Source organism: Hypomesus transpacificus, chromosome 18 (genome assembly GCF_021917145.1).
Source record: "Hypomesus transpacificus isolate Combined female chromosome 18, fHypTra1, whole genome shotgun sequence".
Taxonomy (NCBI): domain Eukaryota; kingdom Metazoa; phylum Chordata; class Actinopteri; order Osmeriformes; family Osmeridae; genus Hypomesus; species Hypomesus transpacificus.
This window is the reverse complement of record NC_061077.1, coordinates 14717756-14740992: the sequence shown is the minus strand read 5'-3', so window position 1 is coordinate 14740992 and position 23237 is coordinate 14717756. Positions and strand designations below refer to the sequence as shown.

The following is a 23237-nucleotide window of genomic DNA, read 5'->3' as shown; positions in this document are numbered from 1 at the left end:
CCAAGACACAGACCCCCAAGCTGGAACTACAAACCTCTGAACTTATCCCCGCCCCCAGTGCCTGTACCCCCACACCTCCTCCAGCCTCTGCCCCCCCCCGCCCCAAACCCCCTCTCGCCCCAACCCTTCCTTGTTAACCGCCCTGAGCGTTCAATGTGTAGTCTGTCAGGGTTCATTACTACTATATACTCTCCTGTACCCAGATCTAGAAGGTTGTCTACTGTGAATACTGTCTGCCTAATAGGCATGCTCTTACACTGTGATACATACACATACCAAGAAATCTGTAATACACTAACACGTTTATGGATTTAATCATGATTCAAACATATGAAAGTTACACCAGGGAAGAACTTTGTTTTGGCTGAATGGGCATGATACAAGCAGCTCTGTAATGACTTTAAACAAACAGCATTGATATATTATTTACAAGGTTAAATTGTTTGTGCCTTGTATTCTCTCTTCCTTCCCTACGGGCTTGTCACCAGTCTCCGTTTGTCATCCAAATGTCTTACTCCTCCACCTATACTCAGCCGTACTTTCATCCACCATCTCCTCTCAACGTCAACCTTGTCCCTTGCTTCTCCACCACACCTCAGTCCTCCCTCCCCTCATCTGTACTCGCCCCCACAGTCTCCTAGAAGCTGCAGCAGGTTTCTGGAACGTGCCAGAACAGCATCTATCGTCTGCAGGTCCGCTGGCGTGAGAAGCAGCTCCGGGCTGCAGCTCCGCAGGGTGTCCTCGATATGCTCCGCCCCCGCCACGCCCAGACGGCAGCCCACGATGACCCCGCCCACCGCAGGGCGGTCCAGGATGTAGCGGGTCGCCACATTGGCGATGGAGCAGCCGTGTCCCGTAGCGACGGTGTCCAAGGCAACCAGCAACTCCTGGAACAAGCCCCACCCTCCCCAGCTGTCGATCATGTTCTTGTACTTGCTTAGCGAGGCGGTGCAGAGCTCCGCCCGGCCTTTGGGTTCCGCCTTCCCGAGATAGCGCTCCGAAAGCAGACCACCAGCTGTCAGAGGGGGAGGGAAGGAGAGAAGGAGGGAAAGGGAGGAGGAGAGGGTGGGAGGGAAGTTGCAAGGGTGATACAAAAAGGAAGAGACAGATAAGAGTGCTCAAGCATGTAGAGACAAGGAGAGAAAATAGGTTGACAGAAAAGGGGAGGGAAGCAGAAGAGATGAACACAGCGCAGGATTGGAGTAAAAAAGAAAGAGAGTTACGGTTACCAGAGAGAAAGTCAGGCGGGAGGGAGGGAGGGAGTGAAGGAGGTGGGGGGTGATAAAAGGAGAAACAGAGTAGGGAGGTTAGGATTAGGAAATAGAGGGGGGGGGGGGGGTAGAGAATCATGCAGAATGAGCAGGACCGAGACAGAAGCATCGTTGGGTCTCACCTCCATCTTAGAAGCCCTTCGGTTTTATACCACTCCTAATTATGCATAAGAACTCTGTCTCATACTGTACCAGTGGTTTCATGTCTCATTTATACTTCCCAGATAGGAGATGTACAGTATTTTTGTAGATAATAGTTAATTGTGTTTACATTTAGTCATTTAGCAGACGCTCTTATCCAGAGCGACTTACAGTAAGTAAAGGGACATACCCCCCAAGGCAAGTTGGGTGAAATGACTTGCCCAAGGACACAACGTCATCTGGCATGGCCTGAATCAAACCAGCAACCTTCTGATCAATAGCCCGATTCCCTAAGCGCTCAGCCATCTGACCCGAGTGTTTCTTACCCAGAGTGCCGTAGGTGAGGAGCTGGATGTTGTGAGACAAACAGAACTCCTCCATCTTGGCTGCAGGACGCTGGTCAATGAGCGAGTACTGCACCTGGAACACAAAGTACCCACACCCGCATCATTAACATCTGTGTCAGTGTGTATGTGGGGTATTATTGCATGTGAGTGTGTGTGTAGGTGGGCTATTCTTGCATGTGTGTGTGGGTGGGGTTTTCTTGCGTGTGTCAGTATTCACCTGGTTGCTGGAAATGGGGATGCCCTTGCTGGTGATTTCCTCAAGCCTGTGAGTGTCGAAGTTAGTGAGAGCCAGGTCTCCTGAAACGTTTTACCACAGCAAGCACAGTCCAGTGAGCATGTGGAACACTGGTGTGTGAGTAGTAAAGTCCAATTTGTGTCACAATAATGACAATATAGAGGTAAAAAATAAGTGTAGGTACACGTCTGTGTTTGTGTGTATATCTAGACGTGTATGTGTACCTATGAGTCCATCCTGTTGCAGGTCAGCCAGGTATCCCAGTGCCTGGAGGTATCTCTTGTCTCCGTAGTCCCACCAGTGGAACTGGACACAGTCCAGCCTGTCCACCTCCATACGGGACATGGAGCGCTGCAACGCTGCCTTCACCACCTGCACACAGGCGCAACACTTTTGACTAGCCACGGGTCACAAGACTCTTGACTTGAGGCTCAAGACTCAATGTCCAAACACACAGACAGTCATTTGAAGAAGCACTGGGGAAGAGGTATATGCAGCTACAATAAACACTGACAACTTGCAAAGGTGACACACTACAACCTGGTGGCTGCAGGTGTGCTATTACAGGATGCTACAGTGAGCTACTGATTTGAGATCTGGTTCAAATGAGATAATGCCACCGATGTGATGAGACAAACATTGTTTTTCTCAGAGTCTTACCTTGGGGTCCATTGGACTTGGTCGAGGAACCCACTTGGTCAAACCCTGGAGAACCACGGTGGAACCTTCAGTTGTCTGGGTCCTCAGCTAGGGAAGAGACAGGCCAGGAGAACCTTATTGGTTGGATGGTAATTGTAGAAGATCAGAGCTCTAGCTTGAGTGTGTGTGAGAGAGAGAGAGAGACAGCGAGAGCGAGAGCGGGAGCGGGAGCGGGAGGGAGGGACAGCGAGAAGGTACTGTCTTTTCCTACCTGTCTGTTGAAGAGTCCATAGATCTCCTCTGCTGGTCCATATATGTCAGCCATGTCAAAGGTGGTCAGTCCTGCATCCACATATGCCTGCATGGCCTGCACTACAGAGGGGAGTTTTAGAATGGAGAACATGAGAGAAAATACATTGGGTTATTGCTGAATGGGTTGATGCTAATAAATAATCTACATGATCAGTTGAACTGTCCTTTTGTGTGGGTCTTATATTACGTTATCGACCATAAAACATACGAATGAACTTTAACTGAATGATACCTGCTTTAGGGATGTCTACCGGACCGTGTGCTCCGGACACTTGCCACATGCCGTTGAGGATGCGGCATATCTCCAGCCCCCCGGAGAGACACACCTTGGGAACCTTTGCCATTCTGTGAGGAATGAGTAACTAACCGATTATTTTGATTAATTTATTTTCACCCGATGCGTTATAAACCCACATTGACAACACATTTAAAATACTTTCATAGTGGTGTGCTGGGAAAATATTAAATGCTTCCCTAAAGCCTTCAATATCTATTTAGCCTCCAACAAAACACATTCCTAGCCTTGCACACACGTTAAGTGCAGTTAATTTACCTTTAAATTCGCTTCGGGAAGCACAGAGTCCGCCGGTTTTTAGATATTATTGTCAGTTACAAAACATACAGTGTTTTCGTCTGACATAAGACCTGACTTCGACCAATCGCTGGTTTGGTGTTGGGAGGAAGTGAATAACGTTCTAGTTCCAACGGAAAAACAAGACTTCCCTCTAAAGGTTGAGAGTGGTATTTCATGGAGATCACTCCGACACTATTACATACGCGAGACAATAACAATTACAGTAAAACGTGTATCTTTATTTATTGTTACATTCGCCTGACATCAGAATCTGGTTATGAACAGTTCAGTTAAAGCAGAGTTTATTAGAGTTTGCCAGGTTGTAATGTCCTCCTTGACGAAGCAGTTGGGCATTAGTTCAAGGAATCTTGATTACATGGGTTACCAGGTTAGATTTTAACCCCCATTAGGCTAACTTTAGGCTACATTCAATCAATCCACTTGGCATTGTATGGATACAACACAGTATCTGATTAACACATATCAATGTATTATTTAGATAAGTTTAGCTCTTAAATAGATACATGTTCACGGACATAAGTGGGGAACCCTCGAGAGCAACATGAACAGATATAATACAAAGCCTATCAAGGGTCGTACAATGCACTTGCATGATTCCAGGATATGTTTGATATGAAACAGTACTGCATCTCAGGCAAATTACCATGACAAAAAGATACAATACAGTTTAAGGCAAGGTAGATTTATTCTATAACTGTTTAGACATCCACTGGTCAAATCAGTCAAGTAAAAAAAAGTTGAAAATGTCATTTCATTGTCACTTAACAGAAGACCACTCACAATTCAGTATGAATCTGTCACTAGTGAACATCCATCACCAATCCCATCATAAAATAAAATAATTCAAACCAACTGAGTAGGTACAGCGAGACCTAATGAAAATCAAAGACTCATCAGGTAGACAACATTTCAAGTCAGTTTGCAGCTTTGTCAGGTCTCTCATATGAGTAACTAAATTGAAATTCATAATGTGGTTTGTGAACAGTTCAGGAATGATCTGATAAACCTCTATGAGAAAACAACAGAATAAGATATAGGTCCTCCTAACAGAGTAAGAAAGACCACTTTCTCACAGCTCAATTCATTGAGTACCGAAAGCAACTTTGTGAATATATAACAAAAATGAAACATGATTCATTTCAGAGGTATCGTTTGCATTGGGTGACACATTTGGTGATTCCATTCGTCAGGTCGGTGGTCAGGCGCTGCCAGGTTTCCAGCCGAACGTCAAGCTAGCTAGTCCATCCCTCCCTGTCTGTCAACCGGCCCAGAGCAGCTTGACACCCAGCCCTGAATAAGAGGGATTGTGGCTTGCGCCCCTGGCTGGGTTGATATATCATGTAATATGTCCTACTTTCAGATGTCCCCCAGTGATGAAGACCAGTTTACCAGACACAGACTAGGTGCTGCTGTTGGGTCTTTTGACAGCCTCTCTGTACAGGAGTAGTCTCTCGGTGGTGTGGGGGGGCAGCCGGCTCCTCCTGGCCTTCACCATGCAGGTGGCCATGGGGTAGAGGCGGTCGAAGCCCCCTGAGGTGGCCGGCACGGCGAGCAGCTTCCTGGCCACGCTCCTCAGGTGGGGGAAGCGGGACGCCCCGCCCCAGAACGCCTGGGGGGAGTCCTCGCCGGACAGCACCGGCTCCGATAGGTAGACGTCGAGCTCGCCGTGTTTGGCCGTCTTCGCCGGCGGCTGGAGGAAGTGGAATATGGATTTCCTCTTGCCGTTGTGGGAGCCGGCCGAGGTCTCGCCATCCTCCCCCGACCTGCCCTCCTCCTCCTCCTCCTGCTTCACCATCACACTGACCACATCCAGCTCCTCCCCCAGGGCCTTCCCCGCCTTCCCCTCCTCCCCTGCCTCGTCTTCCCCTATAGTGGCCTCCACCAGCGTCCGCGCCTGGAACTTGGAGGGAGCCGTTAGGGTGGTGGCGCTCTCCTCCTGCTTGGCGTCGTTGAAGGGCTGCAGCTTGATGCGTGGGTCGAGGATTGTGGCCAGGATCAGGTCCCTCTGGAGGAGCAAAGGCTGGAAGCGGGCGTGCAGGCCCAAGCGCAAGGCCTTGCAGAAGGGGCCGTAGTTGGTGGCGAGGCCCTCCAGGGTTAGGTCCAGGCCGACCAGGGAGGGGATGATGAGGGAGAAGGTGATCCCGTCGTCCTGCAGGACCTGCATGGCCTCCTCAAAGGGCTCCAGCAGGCCCAGGATGTCCACCACCTGCTCCCGCTTGGCCCTCACCATGGGCGGGGAGCTGGCCGAGTCCTTGGCCTCGATGCGGGCCTGGGCCAGCACTGACATGACCGAGGTCCAGGCTGCCTCTCCCACCATGCGGTTCACTGCCATCAGGGTGGAGTTCCACTTGCATCCCTGAGAGGGCGGGGCCAGCGCCAGGCCGCACTCCTTCAGCAGCACCTGATTGGACAACAAAAGGAAGTCAGAACCAAACAGTGCAGCTAAGTTAAAAGAGTTTGATGTTTAAAAATCCCCACTAGACAGGGATGGTGCTCTGACGCTGTCTGGCTGGAGGTACTAAGCCTCTCTCTGATAGAAAAGAGTCCTCAAGATGACTCATCAGGAGACCAGCAGATATATTTTGTACAACATAAGCAAACAACCAACTACTTAGATCACAATAGATTATATATTTATTATCTACAATACACAGTATGTAAATACACTACCAATCAAAAGTTTTTAAACACCCCCATTTATTTATTATTTTTTTATTTTTATTTAAGCAGTTCAAGTCCAGAGAATAACCTGAAATGGTGCAAAGGTAAACTGCCAGGGGGTTAAAAAAAAGTTCTGGTTTTTCAATTAACAAAGGAAGACAGATAGACCATTATAACCCTTAAAAGTGCAGGTCTTTACTTTTGATAGAAATTGCCAAGAAAGCCAAGGTGTCAGTGAGTACAGTTTCCTACACCATCAAAAGGCACTTAGAAATTGGAGGAAACTCTGACAGGAAGAGGAGCGAGAGGTGCGTGTCTGGCAGACCCAAAGCCAAAACAGAATCAGAAGACACGTTTCTAAGCAGAGCTTAACACTGGTCGAAGTGAGCAAGTCTCAATTGATGTTTGAAATGCTGGAAAATGCTGTGGTAGTTTTGGTTCAGGGTACCCCTCACTCGTGGAAGTCGCCAACTCTGGATCCAGCAAAAGAGCCCCAAAACCATCACTTTCAACCATCAAGTGAGACTTGCTTACTTCTACCAGTGTTAAGCTGTGCTTGAAGCTGTTGTCATGTGAGCTGCCTATCACCCAAGCTGTTGACTTTCAGAAACTAGTTTTCTGATTCTGTTGTGGTTTTGGGTCTGCCAGACCTCTTCCTGTCAGAGTTTCCTCCAATTTCTAAGTGCCTTTTGATGGTGTAGGAAACTGTACTCACTGACACCTTGGTTTCCTTTGCAATTTCTATCTAAAGTCAAGACCTACACTTTAAAGGGTGATAATGGTTTGTCTTTCTTCCTATGTTAATTGAAAAACCAAAACATTTTTTTTTTCTTTTACCTCTGGCAGTTTACCGCTTACCTTTGAACCATTTCAGATTATTGACTGGGATTAAACTTCAATAAACACTGAAAAAACCTTATATATATATATATATTTTTTTTTTTTTTACATATACACAGGGCTTTACATTTTTTACTGGTAACACTGGTTCTCCCAACTTAAAAAAGTTAGGCACACCAGGAAAAATTTTGAACACCCACTGAAAATGTCCATATCGTCTTTTCAGCTCTTCCTATTTAGCGTACCCTCTGTCAGGTGACAACAGAGCGCAGTGACAAGAAGTGACTGACAGGTAATATTTAACAATCTAAAATCGACATTAAAGTTAAAAACGTGGAGATGAAGTTCAACCGGTTAAGTAACGTTGGATAGATTTCTGGACCGGTCACTGTATCAGCTCACAGCAGCCACATACAGTGCACAAGGATAATTTACAAGCGTTTTGTAAAGAAATGAACACAGGTCACACCATACGGATTATTCGCACTCGCACAAATGCTCCCAAATATATTTTGAGGTAGCACAAATACAATTTTGGGAGCGTATGTGACCAAAATGGTCGCAAATTAAAGCCCTGTACATTAAATACATGGAAGTCCTTCCAGTCCTCCTTACCTCGCTCCAGTACACACTGCTCCTGAAGAAGGCCACCACGCTGTGAACCTGAGACAGGAGGTTCTCCACCACCCTGGAGTTCTTCAGAGCCTCCTTGATGACCTGGTGCAGGGTGTGCACCACACAGCTGGCCCGCGTGCCGTACACCACCTCAGAGAAGGGGTCGTCGGCCGCCGAGGCGGCCGCACTGACAGGGGGCTGGTCCCCCAGGAAGGCCAGCATCTCCTCCTCCTCCGGGTCGCCGCGCTGCAAGGGCAGCATGACCTTGTAGTCGCAGAAGAGCTCGTAGGCGGTGATGGCGGCCTTGGCCTGGCTGGTCAGGATGTAGCCAACGTTGTGGGGGAACAGGCCGTAGCTGAGCAGCACGCCCTCCAGCTCCCTCGCCACGCCCGCCGTGGGGTTCTTCTGGGCCACGTGGCGGAACGCCACGATGGGCCGGCGGACCTGCCAGTCGTTGTCGAGGAAGTGCAGCTGCACGGCAACTATGGGCTCGGCGTAGCTGGTGGTCCAGAGGTCCAGGGTGGCGTGCACCACGGCGTGGCCGCCGCTCGACGTCAGGCAGGACTTGAGGTCGCGGATCAGCTGGGGCTTGATCTGCTTCTCCACCTCGTCGTACAGACGCAGCCCCACGCCCCGCTGGGACAGCTTCTGGTACTGGGGGCCCACCACTGACATGAAGTGTCTGAATCCAGAACCTTCCACCAAGCTACAGTAGGATGGGTTAGAGTACGAGTTCATGTCAGACCATTTTCTTACTCGTTGACACAGCGCACCTGAGACGCACACGCAAAAAGTTGCAGGTCTCAGGCACTTACACACCTTTCTCTATTCCACACACACACACACACACAGCATTGTCCCTTAAGCCTAGTGATGGCAGAGCAGTGGTCAGTGATGGCAGAGCAGTGGTCGTTGGCTCACCTGAGAGGCAGCATGTCCTCTGCTATCATCCTCAGCACTGGCCCAGTGATGTTCTTCTGGCGCCCAGAGTTGGTGGAAGAGGTGGAGAAGGTGCTGCCGGCGTCCATCCTGGACGAAAGGGTTATGGGTGGGAGGGATACGGCCTTGAGCCTGGGCTTGGGTCTGGGCCTGGACCTATTCTTCCCCTTGATCAACTGGCGCCTGGGGACCTCATAGCTGGCTGAGCCCTGAATCTAGCAGGAGCAGAGAGAGGATGGTTACCAAATATGTTTATTTCACTGCATATTCTGAACATGAACAGAGCGACAGGTGAGTGTGAGTAGATCTACAGGTGACATGCTCACCAGTTCTGCAGACTCAGCCTCAGTGTCTAACACAACATCACAATGGAAGTCCACCTGTAAGTGAGGAGACCGGGTCAATCTCGACACCTCTCTACTTACTACAGTCCACCTCTTACTCATCAATCCCGATTGCTGAAACAGGTGGGTAATATGGTGCCTGACCTCTCCCTGCTCCAGGACGGCTAGAGGGTGTCCATGCTCATCCAGGCTGAAGTATCCCATCTCAGCCTTGCGTCTTATGGTCGAATTCCAGTGGTTCTTCACGGCATTGTCCGTTCTGTCACACAGGCAGAAGTTGTCCATAATATTTGTTATTCAAATATGAGATCTTGTTATTGTTTCCCCTACTCTCAATTCATTTGGCAACGGTTTTACTCCATGATAACGATAGCGAACCACTGTAGCTGCTGTATTTTTCTACTTGTCCGTCCAACCACTCCTCTCCACCTACCTGCCAGGCAGCAGCTTGGAGATCTCGGCCCAGCGGTTCCCCAGCACGCTGTGGGCTTTGTAGATGATCAGGTCCTCTTCGGCGGTCCAGCAGGTCTTCTTCACATCCGGGTCCAGGTGATTGTGCCAGCGCTCGCGGCACTGCTTCCCCTGGCGCCCCTTCAGGTGGCGGGCCACCATGGCCCAGTGCTTGGTGCCGTAGATAGCCACCAGCTTAATCACCTGCAGAGGAGCGAGGGAAAGGTAGTGGGGTGCTCACGTCACTGACCACATTATATATACACCATGCACATACCAAAAGGTTGATTATGCCAATAACAATAGAAAGACACACAGCATACATCCAATTTTAGACAATATACAAAGTATGACATTTGAAAACACCATGGCTAGTCATATGAGACTAGTCGTATGAGCAGAACCATTTTCCAAGGCAACATTTATTTACGGGGGCTACTTGTAAACTCTTTGAGATCTCACCTTATCGTCCTCCTCTTTGGTCCATGCTCCCTTCACCAGGTCGGGGTCTAGGTACTTCCTGTAGCGGTGCATGCACTGGTAGTCTGTCCTGCCCTGAGAACACAAGAGGTGTCAGATTGTTTTCTCTCTCACGCATACATACAGCACACACTGTGTTTGTTCTTAGTATTTACTGGTAAAAAGCTGGCAATGGTCTTCCAATCTTTATGTCCAAAATTGTGCACCAGAATCTTGAGATTTTCATCCTGCAAATAAAAAATAAAGTTGTAAAAAGTTTGCCTCTGGTGGTCTTTAAATCTATGTAGTTATGCTCTCCGCATACGGAAGGTAGGATGCATGTTAAGTATTCAAACAGGTCCAAGAATGGCTGTTAAAACTCACCTCCTCGGGAGTCCACTTCACCTTGACCTTACCGCTATCCCTCTGCTCCCCTTCATCAGAGTCTGTGTCCACGCACAGTCCCCCCTCACCTTCCTCGTTCATGCTGCCCAGAGCAGATGGAGATTCAGGAGAAAGAGAAACAGAGGTGGGAGTAAGATCAAAAGAATAGAAAGAATCGTGTTTCTGAAATAAAGGTAATCACTTTGTGGAAACTGCAAGACCATAACAAAACAAAAAGTAGCTAGAACAAAACAACATCACTTCTTCCAATCAACCTTACATTGTAATATTAATTATATCAAAAGTCGGCTACAAATTGTTTTGGGGGTTTTAAAGTGGAGTTGGTGCGCCTGGCTGTTACAAACTGACCTCGACGTGGATACAATGTGTTACTTCGAATTTTAACTAAGTAACAGCCACAATAACGTTGAATTAGATCACCTATAAGCAGCAATTAAATGTATGCATCAGGTCGTAAAGCGCTAGTGCACACTTGCTTTCGGTAATTTCGAGTGTGCCCGACACCAGCAACAAAACGAAGCACTCCCAAGAAGGCTCGCTGTTAGCTTTTTAGCTAATGCAATGTTAGCTACCTCTATTGCTAACACCATGCTAACAGACGTTTTGACTGTTGACTAGTCAAGTACAACTGTGTGGTGTAGAATGAACCGTCCGTCCGGCAAGTGGTGACTGAACGTTGGCTTAAAAACAATCACATGCATCCTCTGGCACACGTCCACATTGAATTACAGTAGATATGAACATACAAATGGATGTCCTACAGGCCATTAACTATTGAAAACTTCTGGTTGATTTGCGGCCGTAAGATTGGTAAATGTGCTAGCGACTAACTAGCAGTTACCAGTAACTCTAGTTTCACTGCCTGCTGGTTCCAGTGGAACAACAACGGATACACATCGGGCAACATCAAATATGCATGTATGTTCAAAAATCAGTTGTCAGAAGGTTAAACCGATACAATAATATGACTACATACTCTAGGTATGGCCATACTGTAGGTGTCTTAAGAACGTATAATCTAATAATTAGAGCTAGACAGTAGACCAAGTTGCTATGCTGGCTACATCATGCAACAAAGATTCCAGTCTTACCCGCTCGACCACAACGACATTTCCCCGGTGTCTGAAAACCCTCTTTAGTTTTACCGTCGCAGCCTCGTTTTTGTAATCAGTTACAATACTGTACAGTAATCCTCAATATCAATAAAGCAAATAGGATTACAAAAAGGCTTGCTCTACTGTTTCTTTCTGGCGCCCAGCTTGCTTTGGTAGATTTTTCCCGGGACGGGGACTAACAGTGTTTGTTCAAGAACATCACCGTTGCACTTCAAACCGTCATCAACGGTAATTTGAAACGTTGGGCAACCCTAAACTGCATATTTCCGTTCCTGTTTAGATAGCTATTCAAGATTGTCTTTGATCTTGCTCGTGGGATCTGTAGTTAATTGGTTAAAAGGTTTAAATACATGTTTTCATTATGTTCAGTTTTTATCTTGTAATTCCAGCAAGCCAATTGGCCTTAGAAGCCTAGCTAATAATTGCGACACAGTGCAGTTGTACGAATTAACTCCCAGCGCAGATTGGTGGAGGAAAGTGAGTAGGTCTCTACATTTAGTAACATTTTTAAAAGAAATAGTCATTTTAGCAGACGCCCTTATCCAGAGCAATTTACAGTAAGTACAGTGACATTCCCCCCGAGGCAAGTAGGGTGAAGTGCCTTGCCCAAGGACACAACGTCATTTGGCACGGCGGGATACTAGCCCGACTCCCTCACCGCTCAGCCATCTGACTCCTCCTCTATCCGTGCAGTAACAGACCTGCACGGATAGGCCTATGCGATGTGATTCATACAAAATGAAGAAAATTGAATTTTACAACAACTTGACTCATTTACACAGTATTGAGGTAATGGAAGGGGCGTCCCCAGCGGGTGCCATGGCCACCCTCAGAGCCATGGAAAAAGAGAGTTGTGAAACTTCCATAGACTTTCATTGTAATCGAAGAACGCGGAAGTAAAGCATGTCTCATGCGACCTATAGTTCCAAACATTGTATTTTCCACGGTTCAATCCCATTCCTTTTTAGTGGTTCCAGAGCAAGTAAGCTGGTAAATGTATCAAATTACTGCATTTTTTCATATTTCAACACATTAGTGGACCTCTTATCAATTGTTATTAGTAGTACTTTATGAAGCCAGCTTTATTTAAAGTGTATCATAAGATTATAGGTTGTTAGTTTCCAAATGCAGTTAGAGCTAGACTGTAGGTCTAGAATCTAACGTAAGCAACACTTTTACTGTAGCTAGCTAGAGAGCATGTGAATCATAACCAGAAGTCCATTGGTTTATAGTCTGTCAAATTAGTTCTAGTTATTGGTATTCGTTGGCATACAAAGTTAGTCTATTCTTATTAGCCTAGTTAGTACATCTGATTAGAGCTAGCAACAATGAATTGCAGATTAAGGGGTCCCCTATCGTCCAGCTCTCAGGTCCAGGTTAGAATTCCAGGTCCACTCACTAAAAACAAACTTGACCATCTCACTGGACGTAATAAAATGTTTTGAATTTAATGCAGGGTTTCCCGCAGAAAATGTGTTAGCCAAGGTGGTAGGGTGAGATTTGCTGATGGACGGGGGGGGGGGGGGGGGGGGGGGGGGTCTCCCTTCTCTCTAGAGCAAGGACACCCTCATGCCCATCTCACCGAACAGGAGCTGTTCGGACCAATCAAGTTGCCGGGGCGGGTTTATACATGATAGACAGATGATCAACGGTAGCGTAATCAACTACTTCACCAAAGAGCGCTTGGGTTGAATTCATTTTCAACAAACAACATATTACGTTGCTCTGATTGGTTGTAGGTCTATCCAATTTAGCGAAGAGGCATTTTTTTCCAGGTTCGGCTGAAATACGCCCCATACTCACAGCCCAACGGAGCGTTTTCCGACTCATATTCTGACTAGAATTATGAGTATGACAACATCAGGCTACCTGATGTTATGATTTGCCCACGGTTCTTCAGGTGGGTCTGGTCCCATTATGGCCCTGTTGCATCGCTCCCTGGCTTTGTAGGGAGGCAGCTTCTTCCATTTGCTACCCAAGAGGCTGGAACAACTTCTTTGTCTCCCGTGTCCAGAAAGTCAACAATATGGTACATTGTCTATGACCAGAAAAGGAATTGGTCTACAGAATAACTACTACAGCTAAAAATATTTGTGGATCAAGTAAGTGATAATTACTTCTAAGTATCTGTTTACTGAAGTCAAAGGCAAAGCTGTGTTCTTAGTTTGTGGAGAACAGCTCGCTGTGTTGAAGGATAACAATTTGCACTGACGGACTAAACACGCAGACAAATACAAGAACTTGACTGATTCAGTGGGTACGGGCCGCTGATGGTTTGCAGTTAAGCTGCAGACCCTGATTATCACCTGTCAGCTGTCCTTCGCATATCCACCTCAGACATTTAGCCAGATTTTGATGCACTTGTTCAAGCCCACTGAATTTCTTTCACAGAACAAAATTAACTGAAAAAAACATGACAACACAAACAACTTTTCAGTGTTTGTGTAGATTAACTAGTTAGAAATAAAATGAAACACTGATGTAATGATTTTTATTGTTTTTTACTGTGTATTACTTCTATAGTCTTTTCCTATTTGACCTACACCACAATTTCATGTATTTATATAAATATTTACAGAATATCCTTATTCTTCTGATAACCAGTAGCAGCTAATTAAAATATATACTTTACTGCTTTTTACAATGGGAGAAAATTAATAGCAGAATTAAGTTCAAGTTATTGTTGATGCAGCCCTCCAACGCATTTCATGTTTTTCATGTTGCCCCATGTAAAGATTAATTGCCCACCCCTGACCTAGACCATGGTTTAGTCATGTATTTTCATTGGTTAAATGCAGGTGCAAAGAACATTAAACAGTTAACACATATTTAATTTTACATGCCAAATGATAAAAAACACTAACATATATAATTGTAGAAAATTATGCTAACTTTATGTACAACATCTTTTGATACTCTATGCTATACATTTTTTTCAGCACAAAAATAATTCAGGTTTTATACTTAGCCCCAATACAACACAACACTCAGCTCCCATTTATGACAAATGGAGTAATGGCATGTCTACAAATGTGTTCCTGAATGGAAGTAGTACATACTTGGTCACAGTCTCATCCATCCTAATGCATTTTAGTTGAGAAGGAGCACTCCCAACTGCCATGAATTTATCGGGTAGTCAAAGAAACTTGCTTAGGGCACCAAAATGGTTAGCAGCCGCACTGCATCAGGGAATGCGAAAGGGTTTTGTCGGCCTCTGAATGTTCTGGGTTTTCTGAGCGAAGCTCTCACTATCCGCGCATCAAGCTCCATAGGATTTCTAAAAACAGTGACGGCATTATCATCAAGAATTAATGGGTCAGTGGGCGGTGCTTTTATACCTGTTGATCTCTGATCTCCCATTTAACCTGCTCCCAACCAGGTTATGTGTTCAGCATGAGTTACCCGGTAACAGTGATCCACCGTCGTGATACAGAAAACCCTGGGTTGAACCTGAAGTGACCTTGTTAACGTTATCTTGATTTGTAGTAGGCCTACAGGCCTCCTGTCCTGTGTTATAAAAAATGGTCAATCTCTTTCTGAATGGCAAAAAAACAACCTGTTTGGATCCTCCAGACTGGACCCAGAAGATTGCTTTCGTGGCAGCCCAAACAAGGCATCGGCTGCCACAATTTGATGGCCATTTTGCTTAAATAAAAGGAAGAAACATTGCATCAATACGATTATAAATGTATGTTATTGTTTTTGTACATGCCATTAAATTGTTCCTACCTTGGGACAGAGAGGACATTTAGTGCCATCTGAAGTTAGTGGTGTTTTTCTGCCAACATTCTGCCTGTGTCCATCTCAGAAATGAAGAATTTGAACTCCTCAAATGATTCATTCGTGAGTTTTCTGTATAGCTCAAGTATCTGAAAATGGTCACTCAATTAGACAGACAAAAACAACACTAAAATATATAGTTGAAGAGAAGGATAGTTCTTCACTAAGCAACATAAGATTATAACTACCTTCCAAGAAGAGTTTACATGCTTGGAAGCTAAGGTGATGCCCCTCAAGGACACCCCACATTCGAGCTGCAGAGCTGCAAAGATTCGCTGTAGATCTATTGAAACAGCTGTCTGAGGCTTCAGTGGTGTCGCAGGCCAAATCAGTACCAGATCAATGTCATTGCTTCCATCTCATAATCACAGAATTGTATCCAGATATCGCGAGCTCTTCCTGTGGAGGGAGAAAACCAAATACTTTTTACTTGTGGACTTTTTTGACATTGGGTTGCATGGTACACATTGGAAAAATGGTAGGCTACATGCCTACAGATGCATATAACTTTAAGAACAAGATGGACAACAATTGCTTTGAACCACAGAGGTTTTATGAAAATCGTGGCATTAGGCAAGGTTGTCCAATTTCTCAATTTTATTTTTTACTGGCGATACAGATTATGGCTCTTCATGTTAAGAACTCCAACTTTGTCGTTATCAAATTCAGCGATAAGGAACTGAAACTGTCAATTGGCAGATGACACTGCGTTATTCATTAGTTGTGAGGAAGAGATTACTAAAACTATTAAATCTGTTGAGGAATTCTCTGCTGCATCCGGTCTAGTTATGAATGTTGATACATCGGTACTATTCCCAATGAAAGAATGCAATCAATTAAAGATAGCAAACATCCTGACAATATGAGATGTCACATATTTGGGTGTTACCATATGTAAGGATGCAAAACAAATCCTAAAATGCCATTTTGATTATAAAATTGAAAAAAATGAAGAAAAGATTTGATCTGGCTGTTAATATAGTCATTATGGTAGAGCGTTGTTATCAAAAGCTGAAGGTATCTCAAGATCTGTCTAGGTTTCACACTCTCTCGATATGCCTCAAACATCATTAAGGAAATTGATAAGTTAGCCTACTGTATAACTTTGTATGGAAAAATAAAACACATTACCTCAGTAAAGCAGTTATAAGAAATACTATTGAGCTAGGTGGCTTAACTGTAATATGAATATTATTTAAAATAAACTGGATTATTAGATATTTTAAGAATCAAAACAGCATACGGCACATCTTCCCAAAATTCCTATTTAAGACAATCGGTGGTCTGAAATTCCTTTTAAATGTAACTTTGATATTAACAAAATCCCCATTAAACTGTCCAACTTTTATAGATAAGCACTGTTGGCTTGGTCAATGGCGTACAAACATAACTTTTCACCTCACTAATATATGATTTAGAATAATAAAGATATACAAAAATAAATGATGCCCGCCAAATGATCTGGAAAGCGCATTTTGTTACGTGACGTCATGTGCAAATCAAGGCAAAGAACCAGGGATTGGACTAGAGCGGTCTCATACCAGGCCAAACCGATCATCTGCGACGGCTAGTTTCGGACTGCGCTCGTTAGCTCTAATCCTCATAGACTGTATGACTGACTGTCAGCTGATTAAATTAAAGAAGCAATGTTAGAAGCTCATATAAAAAAAAAGTTAATAATGACCTTATTCATGTTGCCTTTTTGTCTTTCAAAAGTCAGGTATGAAGTGGGTTTAGATTAGTTTACTGTTGTTAGTAGTTGAGTTAGCCTAGCTAGCCTAGCTAAGTACTAACGCTAGTGCTAACTCATGAATTCTTTATAAAAATGGGCTGTAAACCAGCTTAGTTAAATGACACATTTTCAATTATTTGGGAAGTGACTTAACATGTCTGCTTTAATTTAGTTAATTTAGTAGTTGTGTTTATTTTGTCATCAAAGTCCAGGGTGGTCCCGCTATCTAGAAGATAAATCAGATCCAGAGCCGACTGAGGTAAATAATTGAACGTTGTTTTTTTTTTGTGTGTGTGTGGGGGGGGGGGGGGGGGGGGGGCTAGTCTATGCTACCGGTGGCAACAATGTAATGATCCATGCTAACACGTCACTTTTCCTCTCTAGATGTTGTTGTATTACAAGGAGAGTAGGGACACTTTGGTGCGAAATCATTGCAACGATGATCTGGTACTTTTTATGGGGTGAATAAGTGCTGTTTCCTCCCAAACATTATATTCCATAGGCTACATTACTTGTCACCCCTGCCTGATGCTTTATTTGTGACTAATAACAGGAGATGGATTCTGATAACCCGGTCATTTTTTGAAGAGTCAGGTTTTCTTCTCTCCTATTTAGGACCAGATGTAAGTAAGGCTACTCACCCGCTTAAATATAATGTTGTGTCACTAAAGTAGGTGTTATTTCATGATATTGCAATGTCCATAACCGTATCTATATGTTCTGTTATTAGCGTTTGATCGGTGCTGTCAGTACAGCTGCATTTGTCCTAGACAGCTTGGCCATAGTGATTGATGAGAAGCTATACATCTACTCTCTGGAAGACCAAACATGGACATCCTCCCAAGGTCAGGACGATAGGAACATTCAAGGCCACTCGATTCCATAGAACGTCTATAGGTTTGAGCATGAGGCTCAGAGCAATACTGTAGCCTATAGCTTTACACGCCAACTGTACATGCAGATATGAAAACACAAACAGGTGTGCGGATAGCTAGAACAGTCAATCGAGGATGACTTTGGTCAAGACACAGTTCATAGCCAGCCTCCTAAAGACACATTGGCAGTCACGTTGTGGTTTGGCAGGAGTTGAGGGTTATGAACTGGATTTTCTAGTGACAACAGTGAGCTGCTACAGAATCGCTAATTAACAATCTCTGTCTGGACTTGAACACTCGTATAACCCTAACATCTGTCCCCTCAGGTGTGGACACCCCAGTGGACACGATCTCCACACACCAGTGCTGCTTCAGCAAAGAAGGCTCCTGCTTGGTAAACTCGAGCGTCGCTGCTCACCGACATGCAATGCACCTTTTCTGACGAATGGAAGTGACCGTGTGTCTGTGCCGGCCACAGGAAGTGAGCTCAGTGGTGCTGCTGTACAGCCTGGGAAGCCGTCTGGATCTCGGTCGGATATACATGTCCACGAACGGAGGGTTGTCCTTCCAGAAGTACAGCGTTCCCCACCACTCAAACGTGAGCAGAACCCCAAGCATGCGTGACAGGAGACGAAACACAGCTGGTTTGTGGCAGCCAATACAGAATAACACACCAAAGTATATTTGGCTTGAGTCTGTATTTCAATCATCCACCAAACACAACCACACACATACAGTAAAGAGTAGCGCAGTGCTGAGTAGATGTGGTAGACAAGGAGACCCACTGATCTCGACTTAACTCCACAGGAGCTCATTGGAGGGCTGTTTAACATGCCCACCGTGTCCAGCATCGTGGAGATGATCATCGATGAGCATAACATGGTGAGACGTGAACCTTTAGCCCTCTCTGGTGCACTCGTAGAAACCAGGCGCTGCCTCACATCATCTGCCACTCTTCAGTGGTCTGTGTGCTATAGCTAAATACAAACCATCTCACCAATCCTTCCAAGAACCCCAAAGTGTTCTCAATGGGTCCTTCCCATCTCACACACGGATAACTGAGGTCGAATCGAATCAAACTTTATATTGGGCATTTCATACTGAGTGGCACCACAATGCGCTTCACAGAGGGGAAAGGGGGGGGGGTTCAAACACTGATGTTTGACCCTAATTTTCCAGCAGGGAAGCCAAAAAAAAACAGTTCACCCATTTGGGCCAGGAGAACTGTAAAATGATTCCCCGACCTCTCTGAAATGAAGAACCCTCTTCTCTATGAGTGGGCCAGGCCAGGCCAGGCGCGGGGGGGGGGGGGGGGGGGGGGGGGGGCAGAAGGGAGCGGGTGTATCAGCCGTCAGTCTGTCCGCAGTTTTCTTTACGCTACACCGCAGGGAGCAGCAGCCAGGAGTCGGAGCATCACCCCTTGATGGACCCCCCGTCGACCTTGAACGTGATCCAGACAGCCGGGATGAGAGGCCACCTCATCATCTGGTCCCCCAACATGCTGCTCTACTCACCCAACCACGGTATTGTCCTCCAGACGGTGGCCGTGATCAACCAAGGGCAGGACCTCCTCCCCCCTGAAAATGTCACCGTCATACAAGTTGCCACAGGTAACACGTCTCCTCCACCATTGGTGTGTGTTTGTGTGTGCGTGCGTGCGTGCGTGTGTGAAAGACAGAATACGATTGTTAACCAAACTGCCATGGTTTGCCAGAGTACGGTGCCCCCCCTCCCTGTGTGTGTGGTGTTTAGATAACACTGCAGTGATTGCTGTGATGACCAGTGATGGGGCCCTGTACTATGGCAGGATGGGGATGGAGGCTAAAGTCATGAAGGTGAGCTGCATGCACAGGAACACCGTTGCATAGAACAGTAGTGCAGGTACACAGTGTCTATTCACACTGCATACTATATCATCCATACAAATGTAAAAGAATATATCTATTCTTGTTTGCATACAATAGGGACTGACACCAAGATATGTTGCTGTAGGGGCCAGTCGAGTGATGTAGTTACCTGCTAGGTCTAATTTCCTGTTTTGCCGTGGTCCAGATGACCATGTTGCTGGACCTGACCCAAGTGGACGTGATGCTGTTCACACACTACGGAGACCTGCTTCTCATCAAGGTCTACGAGGACCTTGTCCACGGGCTGGTGGACTTTGACCATAAGACTGTCTTCATCCAGCAGGAGCTGGCGCGCATCTCCCTGCTTATACAGGGCTGCCAAGTGAGTCACCTGGGCTAGGGCTACGACTGGAGATAGGACTCATGCTTGGGAGTCAGGTGGCTGAGCGGTTAGGGAATCGGGCTAGCAATCTGAAGGTTGCCAGTTCGATTCCCGGCCGTTTCCAAATGACGTTGCGTCCTTGGGCAAGGCACTTCACCGTACTTGCCTCAGGGCATCAATGTCCCTGTACTTACTGTAAGTCGCTCTGGATAAGAGCGTCTGCTAAATGACTAAGCGTAAATGTAGGGCCAGGGTGGCATAGCTCTCTGTAGAATCGGTACTCCCATTCGCCCTCTAGGTGGAGGAATTTGACAGCACGTTTCAAGGAGAGCACTTCTACATCGACATGGACGGCACCCTGGAGCTGTCTGCTGTCTACGTCCCCTCACCTGTTTGCACCTTCTTCCCCCTGGTACGCGCTCACACACATTTGCCTGTTGCCTGGTCCAGTGTGGACGTGCACGCCGTTCCAACTCGTGCGTGTCTCCCAGGTGACAGTGACAAACTCCCAGCTCCTCTCAACCAAAGTGGTCTTCGTGTTGGACGGCATCACCCGAAGAGGCACCAAGAAATACCGCATGGTAGCGTGTGTGTGTTTGGTGGCGTGCGTGTGTCCCTCCCGTCTCCCCCGACGACACTTAGGTCGCATTCCCCGATCGGTAATGCCAACTCAACGTGACCTCTGGCCTCTGTTCTGACCTGCTGTCCATGTGGTTGGTAGGACATCAAGCTGCGTGAGCTGGGCTACACCAATTTAGGAAGTGGAAGTCAAGGCGGCAGGTGAGAGTACACCTCCGGGGGGTGGCGGGATGTCGCCCCCTGCAGGCCAGTCACTCCTCTTCTGCCTGGCGCGAGATGGAGACCTGCAGCCCGGTGGCGGTTTGAACGGCACGCGCCAGTCTGTCTGTTCCTTTCAGAAAGGCCCGTGTGCTCTCTAGAGCCGTGTGTGTGTGTGTGTGTGCGTTCCAGCTCTCGTGCAAGCGGCCTCTCCACCGTTGCTGTTGAATTGATGGGGCGATATGTGTCCTGCAATAACCTGAACCCCCTGGTGAGAGCCCTCACCTCCACACACCCTCACCCTCACACACACACACTCACGTGTACAAGGGGAAACGACGGTTACTGACAACCACACCTAGCCACCCTGTGAGTCGGACTGGTGAGCAGAATGGGCGTTTCCACTGATTATTTGTGACCCGTGCACGGCAACAACAACAGGGATCCGTCCACCTGTGTTTGTGTGTCCCCGTGGTAGAAAGCTCACATCATCAACGGCTGTCCACCCGGGAAGCACATTCGAGTACTGAAGTAAGGCCAGAGGATCTGCAACATGGTGCCGGCACATCCATGCATTTCTTTTTACCAATATAACTCACCATATCATGGTTGTTTCCAGTGTGTGTCTGTGTGTGTGTGTGTGTGCTCATGCCTGCGTCCTTGTGCCAGGAAAGTGACGACGTGCACCAAAGACATCATCTCCCAGGAGACGCTCCAAGACAACTTTACCTACCTCATTCCAAAGTAGGTCCAATCCCTCTGTGGCTCGCAAGCTCCCTGCCGCCGGTCCATCGACAATTTTGTCTTTCTACTCCCCCCTCCAGTGTGGGAGGTGGATAGGAGTTCTGGAATATATCACTGTTGTGAAAGAAACAGCCTGTTACAACCCCTGCACTCCTCTCCTGACTCCCCCCTCTCCCCCCTCCTTCCCCCCTCTCCCTCCATCCAGAGAGGTGTACGACCCCGAGTTCCTGGCAAGGCCTGGCAAGGCTTTACGTGACCTGATCCTGCCCTACAGCGTCGTAGACTACGTCTGCCCTCTGCTGGTCTTCAAAGGCACCCCCTGGATACCCTCACTGCAGCTGTGAGTGGCTGGCACACACACACACACACTCGAGCGGTGAGTGGCTGCGGTTGAGACCGTAATCGGAACGCTGAACCTAGCTGGTACACCGGCACTCGGACACAAGCATGTCACTGGAGCTCAGACGTTGTGTGAAAACGTTGCCGCAAACACTCGGGAGGTCACGAGGTTAAGAAGATCCACCAGACTACAGCTTAACCCCTGCGACCGCTCTCCCGCCCCTGTCCACCTCCCCTCTCTGTCCTGTCCTCTCATCTCTTGCCCCCTCCCGTCCTCTCGTTTCCGTCCTCCGCCGCTGCGACTGAAGGTGGCAAGGGGAAACGTTTGTGGAGGACGTGAAGGCAGACTTCATCCTGTTTGAGGTCCACGGGATGCACAACTACGAGTACACCCAGACGGTCCGCGGCGCTGAATGTGTCTCCCAGCCACAGAACTGGACCGCCCAACTGAGCCAGCAGCACCAGCCGGACCCCCACACCGCCTGGAACCGACAAGTACGCCCGCACGCCGCCTCCACACTCGCCCCGCAGCAGGCACCGTTTCAGCCATCTCAAGGCTTCCGAAGATTTCTCCTTGTGTCTGCTTGATGATGAATCCGTGTACCTTTTTTGTTATACTTTGTACCTGGATGGTGGCTGGCACTTTCACAGTGAGAAACATAGGGATGTTCTATAGCTGTGTGTGTGTGTTGTGTGTGTGTGTGTCCAGAACTATGTGAGCTGCCTGGACTCTGACGGGCCTCCTCTCTCTGAGCCTACAGCCCAGTATCAGGTCCTCAACAAGGACTCTGGCAACCGAGTACTCTTCCCTGAATATAACGGCATGTACATCTTCAAGGCCATCGTGGTGGACCCCAGATACAGGTTAGGAAGTGTGTGCGTATTTCATTTCATTTTGTACATGTCATGCGTAGCATGAATAACAGTTTCATGCAAGAATACTGTGTGTGTGTGTGTGCAGCTACTGCCAGCTGACCACCACCTTCAGTGTGTTTGTGTACGGAGCGTTCCCCCATCACGTTCTGCCCTCTGGTCTGGGACTGGGCATCTTCCTGGGCATCTTTGTGGCCCTGCTGATGGCTGGATTCTTCTTCAAGCTGCGATCATCTAAGGCCTAACACTCATACGCCTGCCTGCCTGTCTGTCTGTCCGCCCGTATGTCTGCCTGCCTGCCTGCCTATCTGTCTGTTTGCCTGCTTGTATGTCTGCCTGCCTGTCTGTCTGTTTGCCTGCTTGTATGTCTGTCTGTCTGTCTGCCTGTTTGCCTGCTTGTATGTCTGTCTGCCTGCCTGTCTGTCTGTTTGCCTGCTTGTATGTCTGCCTGCCTGCCTGTCTGTCTGTTTGCCTGCTTGTATGTCTGTCTGTCTGCCTGCCTGTCTGTCTGTTTGCCTGC

General features: G+C 47.1%; 3 protein-coding genes across 4 annotated transcripts; 1 reads left to right on the top strand and 2 right to left on the bottom strand.

The window, feature by feature from the left end:
- Positions 1-304: 304 nt before the first annotated feature.
- Positions 305-3673, bottom strand: LOC124480692 (uncharacterized oxidoreductase At1g06690, chloroplastic-like). Of its 2 annotated transcripts, none has more exons than XM_047040247.1 (8): positions 3499-3673; positions 3178-3307; positions 2905-3005; positions 2655-2741; positions 2219-2366; positions 1977-2056; positions 1739-1832; positions 305-1015 (listed from the first exon to the last, which is right to left on the bottom strand). In XM_047040247.1, the coding sequence occupies exons 2-8, from the start codon at positions 3287-3289 to the stop codon at positions 612-614; spliced, it is 1026 nt and encodes a 341-aa protein (XP_046896203.1). In that variant the 5' UTR covers positions 3290-3307; positions 3499-3673; the 3' UTR covers positions 305-611. The 2 variants fall into 2 exon arrangements, with proteins under 2 accessions (XP_046896203.1, XP_046896202.1); XM_047040246.1 differs by having other exon boundaries at positions 3178-3290.
- An 802-nt stretch (positions 3674-4475) lies between these two features.
- mybl2a (v-myb avian myeloblastosis viral oncogene homolog-like 2a) lies at positions 4476-11583 on the bottom strand. The gene is made up of 10 exons (XM_047040216.1): positions 11345-11583; positions 10233-10335; positions 10025-10096; positions 9852-9944; positions 9373-9593; positions 9084-9198; positions 8922-8975; positions 8578-8810; positions 7657-8362; positions 4476-5941 (listed from the first exon to the last, which is right to left on the bottom strand). Exons 1-10 carry the CDS (start codon positions 11362-11364, stop codon positions 4940-4942), a joined length of 2619 nt encoding a protein of 872 aa, XP_046896172.1. The 5' UTR covers positions 11365-11583; the 3' UTR covers positions 4476-4939.
- Positions 11584-17319: 5736 nt separating this feature from the next.
- On the top strand, positions 17320-22962 carry LOC124480292 (cation channel sperm-associated protein subunit delta-like). Its single transcript, XM_047039434.1, has 18 exons — positions 17320-17327; positions 17631-17725; positions 18082-18149; positions 18234-18353; positions 18563-18637; positions 19122-19365; positions 19508-19590; positions 19808-19984; positions 20283-20396; positions 20476-20565; positions 20706-20764; positions 20954-21032; positions 21240-21292; positions 21431-21505; positions 21711-21845; positions 22153-22339; positions 22554-22708; positions 22806-22962. The coding sequence occupies exons 1-18, from the start codon at positions 17320-17322 to the stop codon at positions 22960-22962; spliced, it is 1974 nt and encodes a 657-aa protein (XP_046895390.1).
- Positions 22963-23237: the final 275 nt, after the last annotated feature.

Coding starts and splice junctions, on each gene's coding strand:
- mybl2a (XM_047040216.1), bottom strand. CDS start 11,364: ATGTCGTTGTGGTCGAGCGG. Junction 9,945..10,024: donor CCATTGCCAGCTTTTTACCA/GTAAATACTAAG, acceptor TTGTGTTCTCAG/GGCAGGACAGACTACCAGTG. Junction 8,811..8,921: donor AGGCTGAGTCTGCAGAACTG/GTGAGCATGTCA, acceptor TGCTCCTGCTAG/ATTCAGGGCTCAGCCAGCTA.
- LOC124480692 (XM_047040247.1), bottom strand. CDS start 3,289: ATGGCAAAGGTTCCCAAGGTGTGTCTCTCCGGGGGGCTGGAGATATGC. Junction 2,742..2,904: donor ATGGACTCTTCAACAGACAG/GTAGGAAAAGAC, acceptor TCTCTTCCCTAG/CTGAGGACCCAGACAACTGA. Junction 1,833..1,976: donor TCCCCATTTCCAGCAACCAG/GTGAATACTGAC, acceptor TTTGTGTTCCAG/GTGCAGTACTCGCTCATTGA.
- LOC124480292 (XM_047039434.1), top strand. Junction 21,293..21,430: donor AAGCACATTCGAGTACTGAA/GTAAGGCCAGAG, acceptor TCCTTGTGCCAG/GAAAGTGACGACGTGCACCA. Junction 21,846..22,152: donor TGGATACCCTCACTGCAGCT/GTGAGTGGCTGG, acceptor CTGCGACTGAAG/GTGGCAAGGGGAAACGTTTG.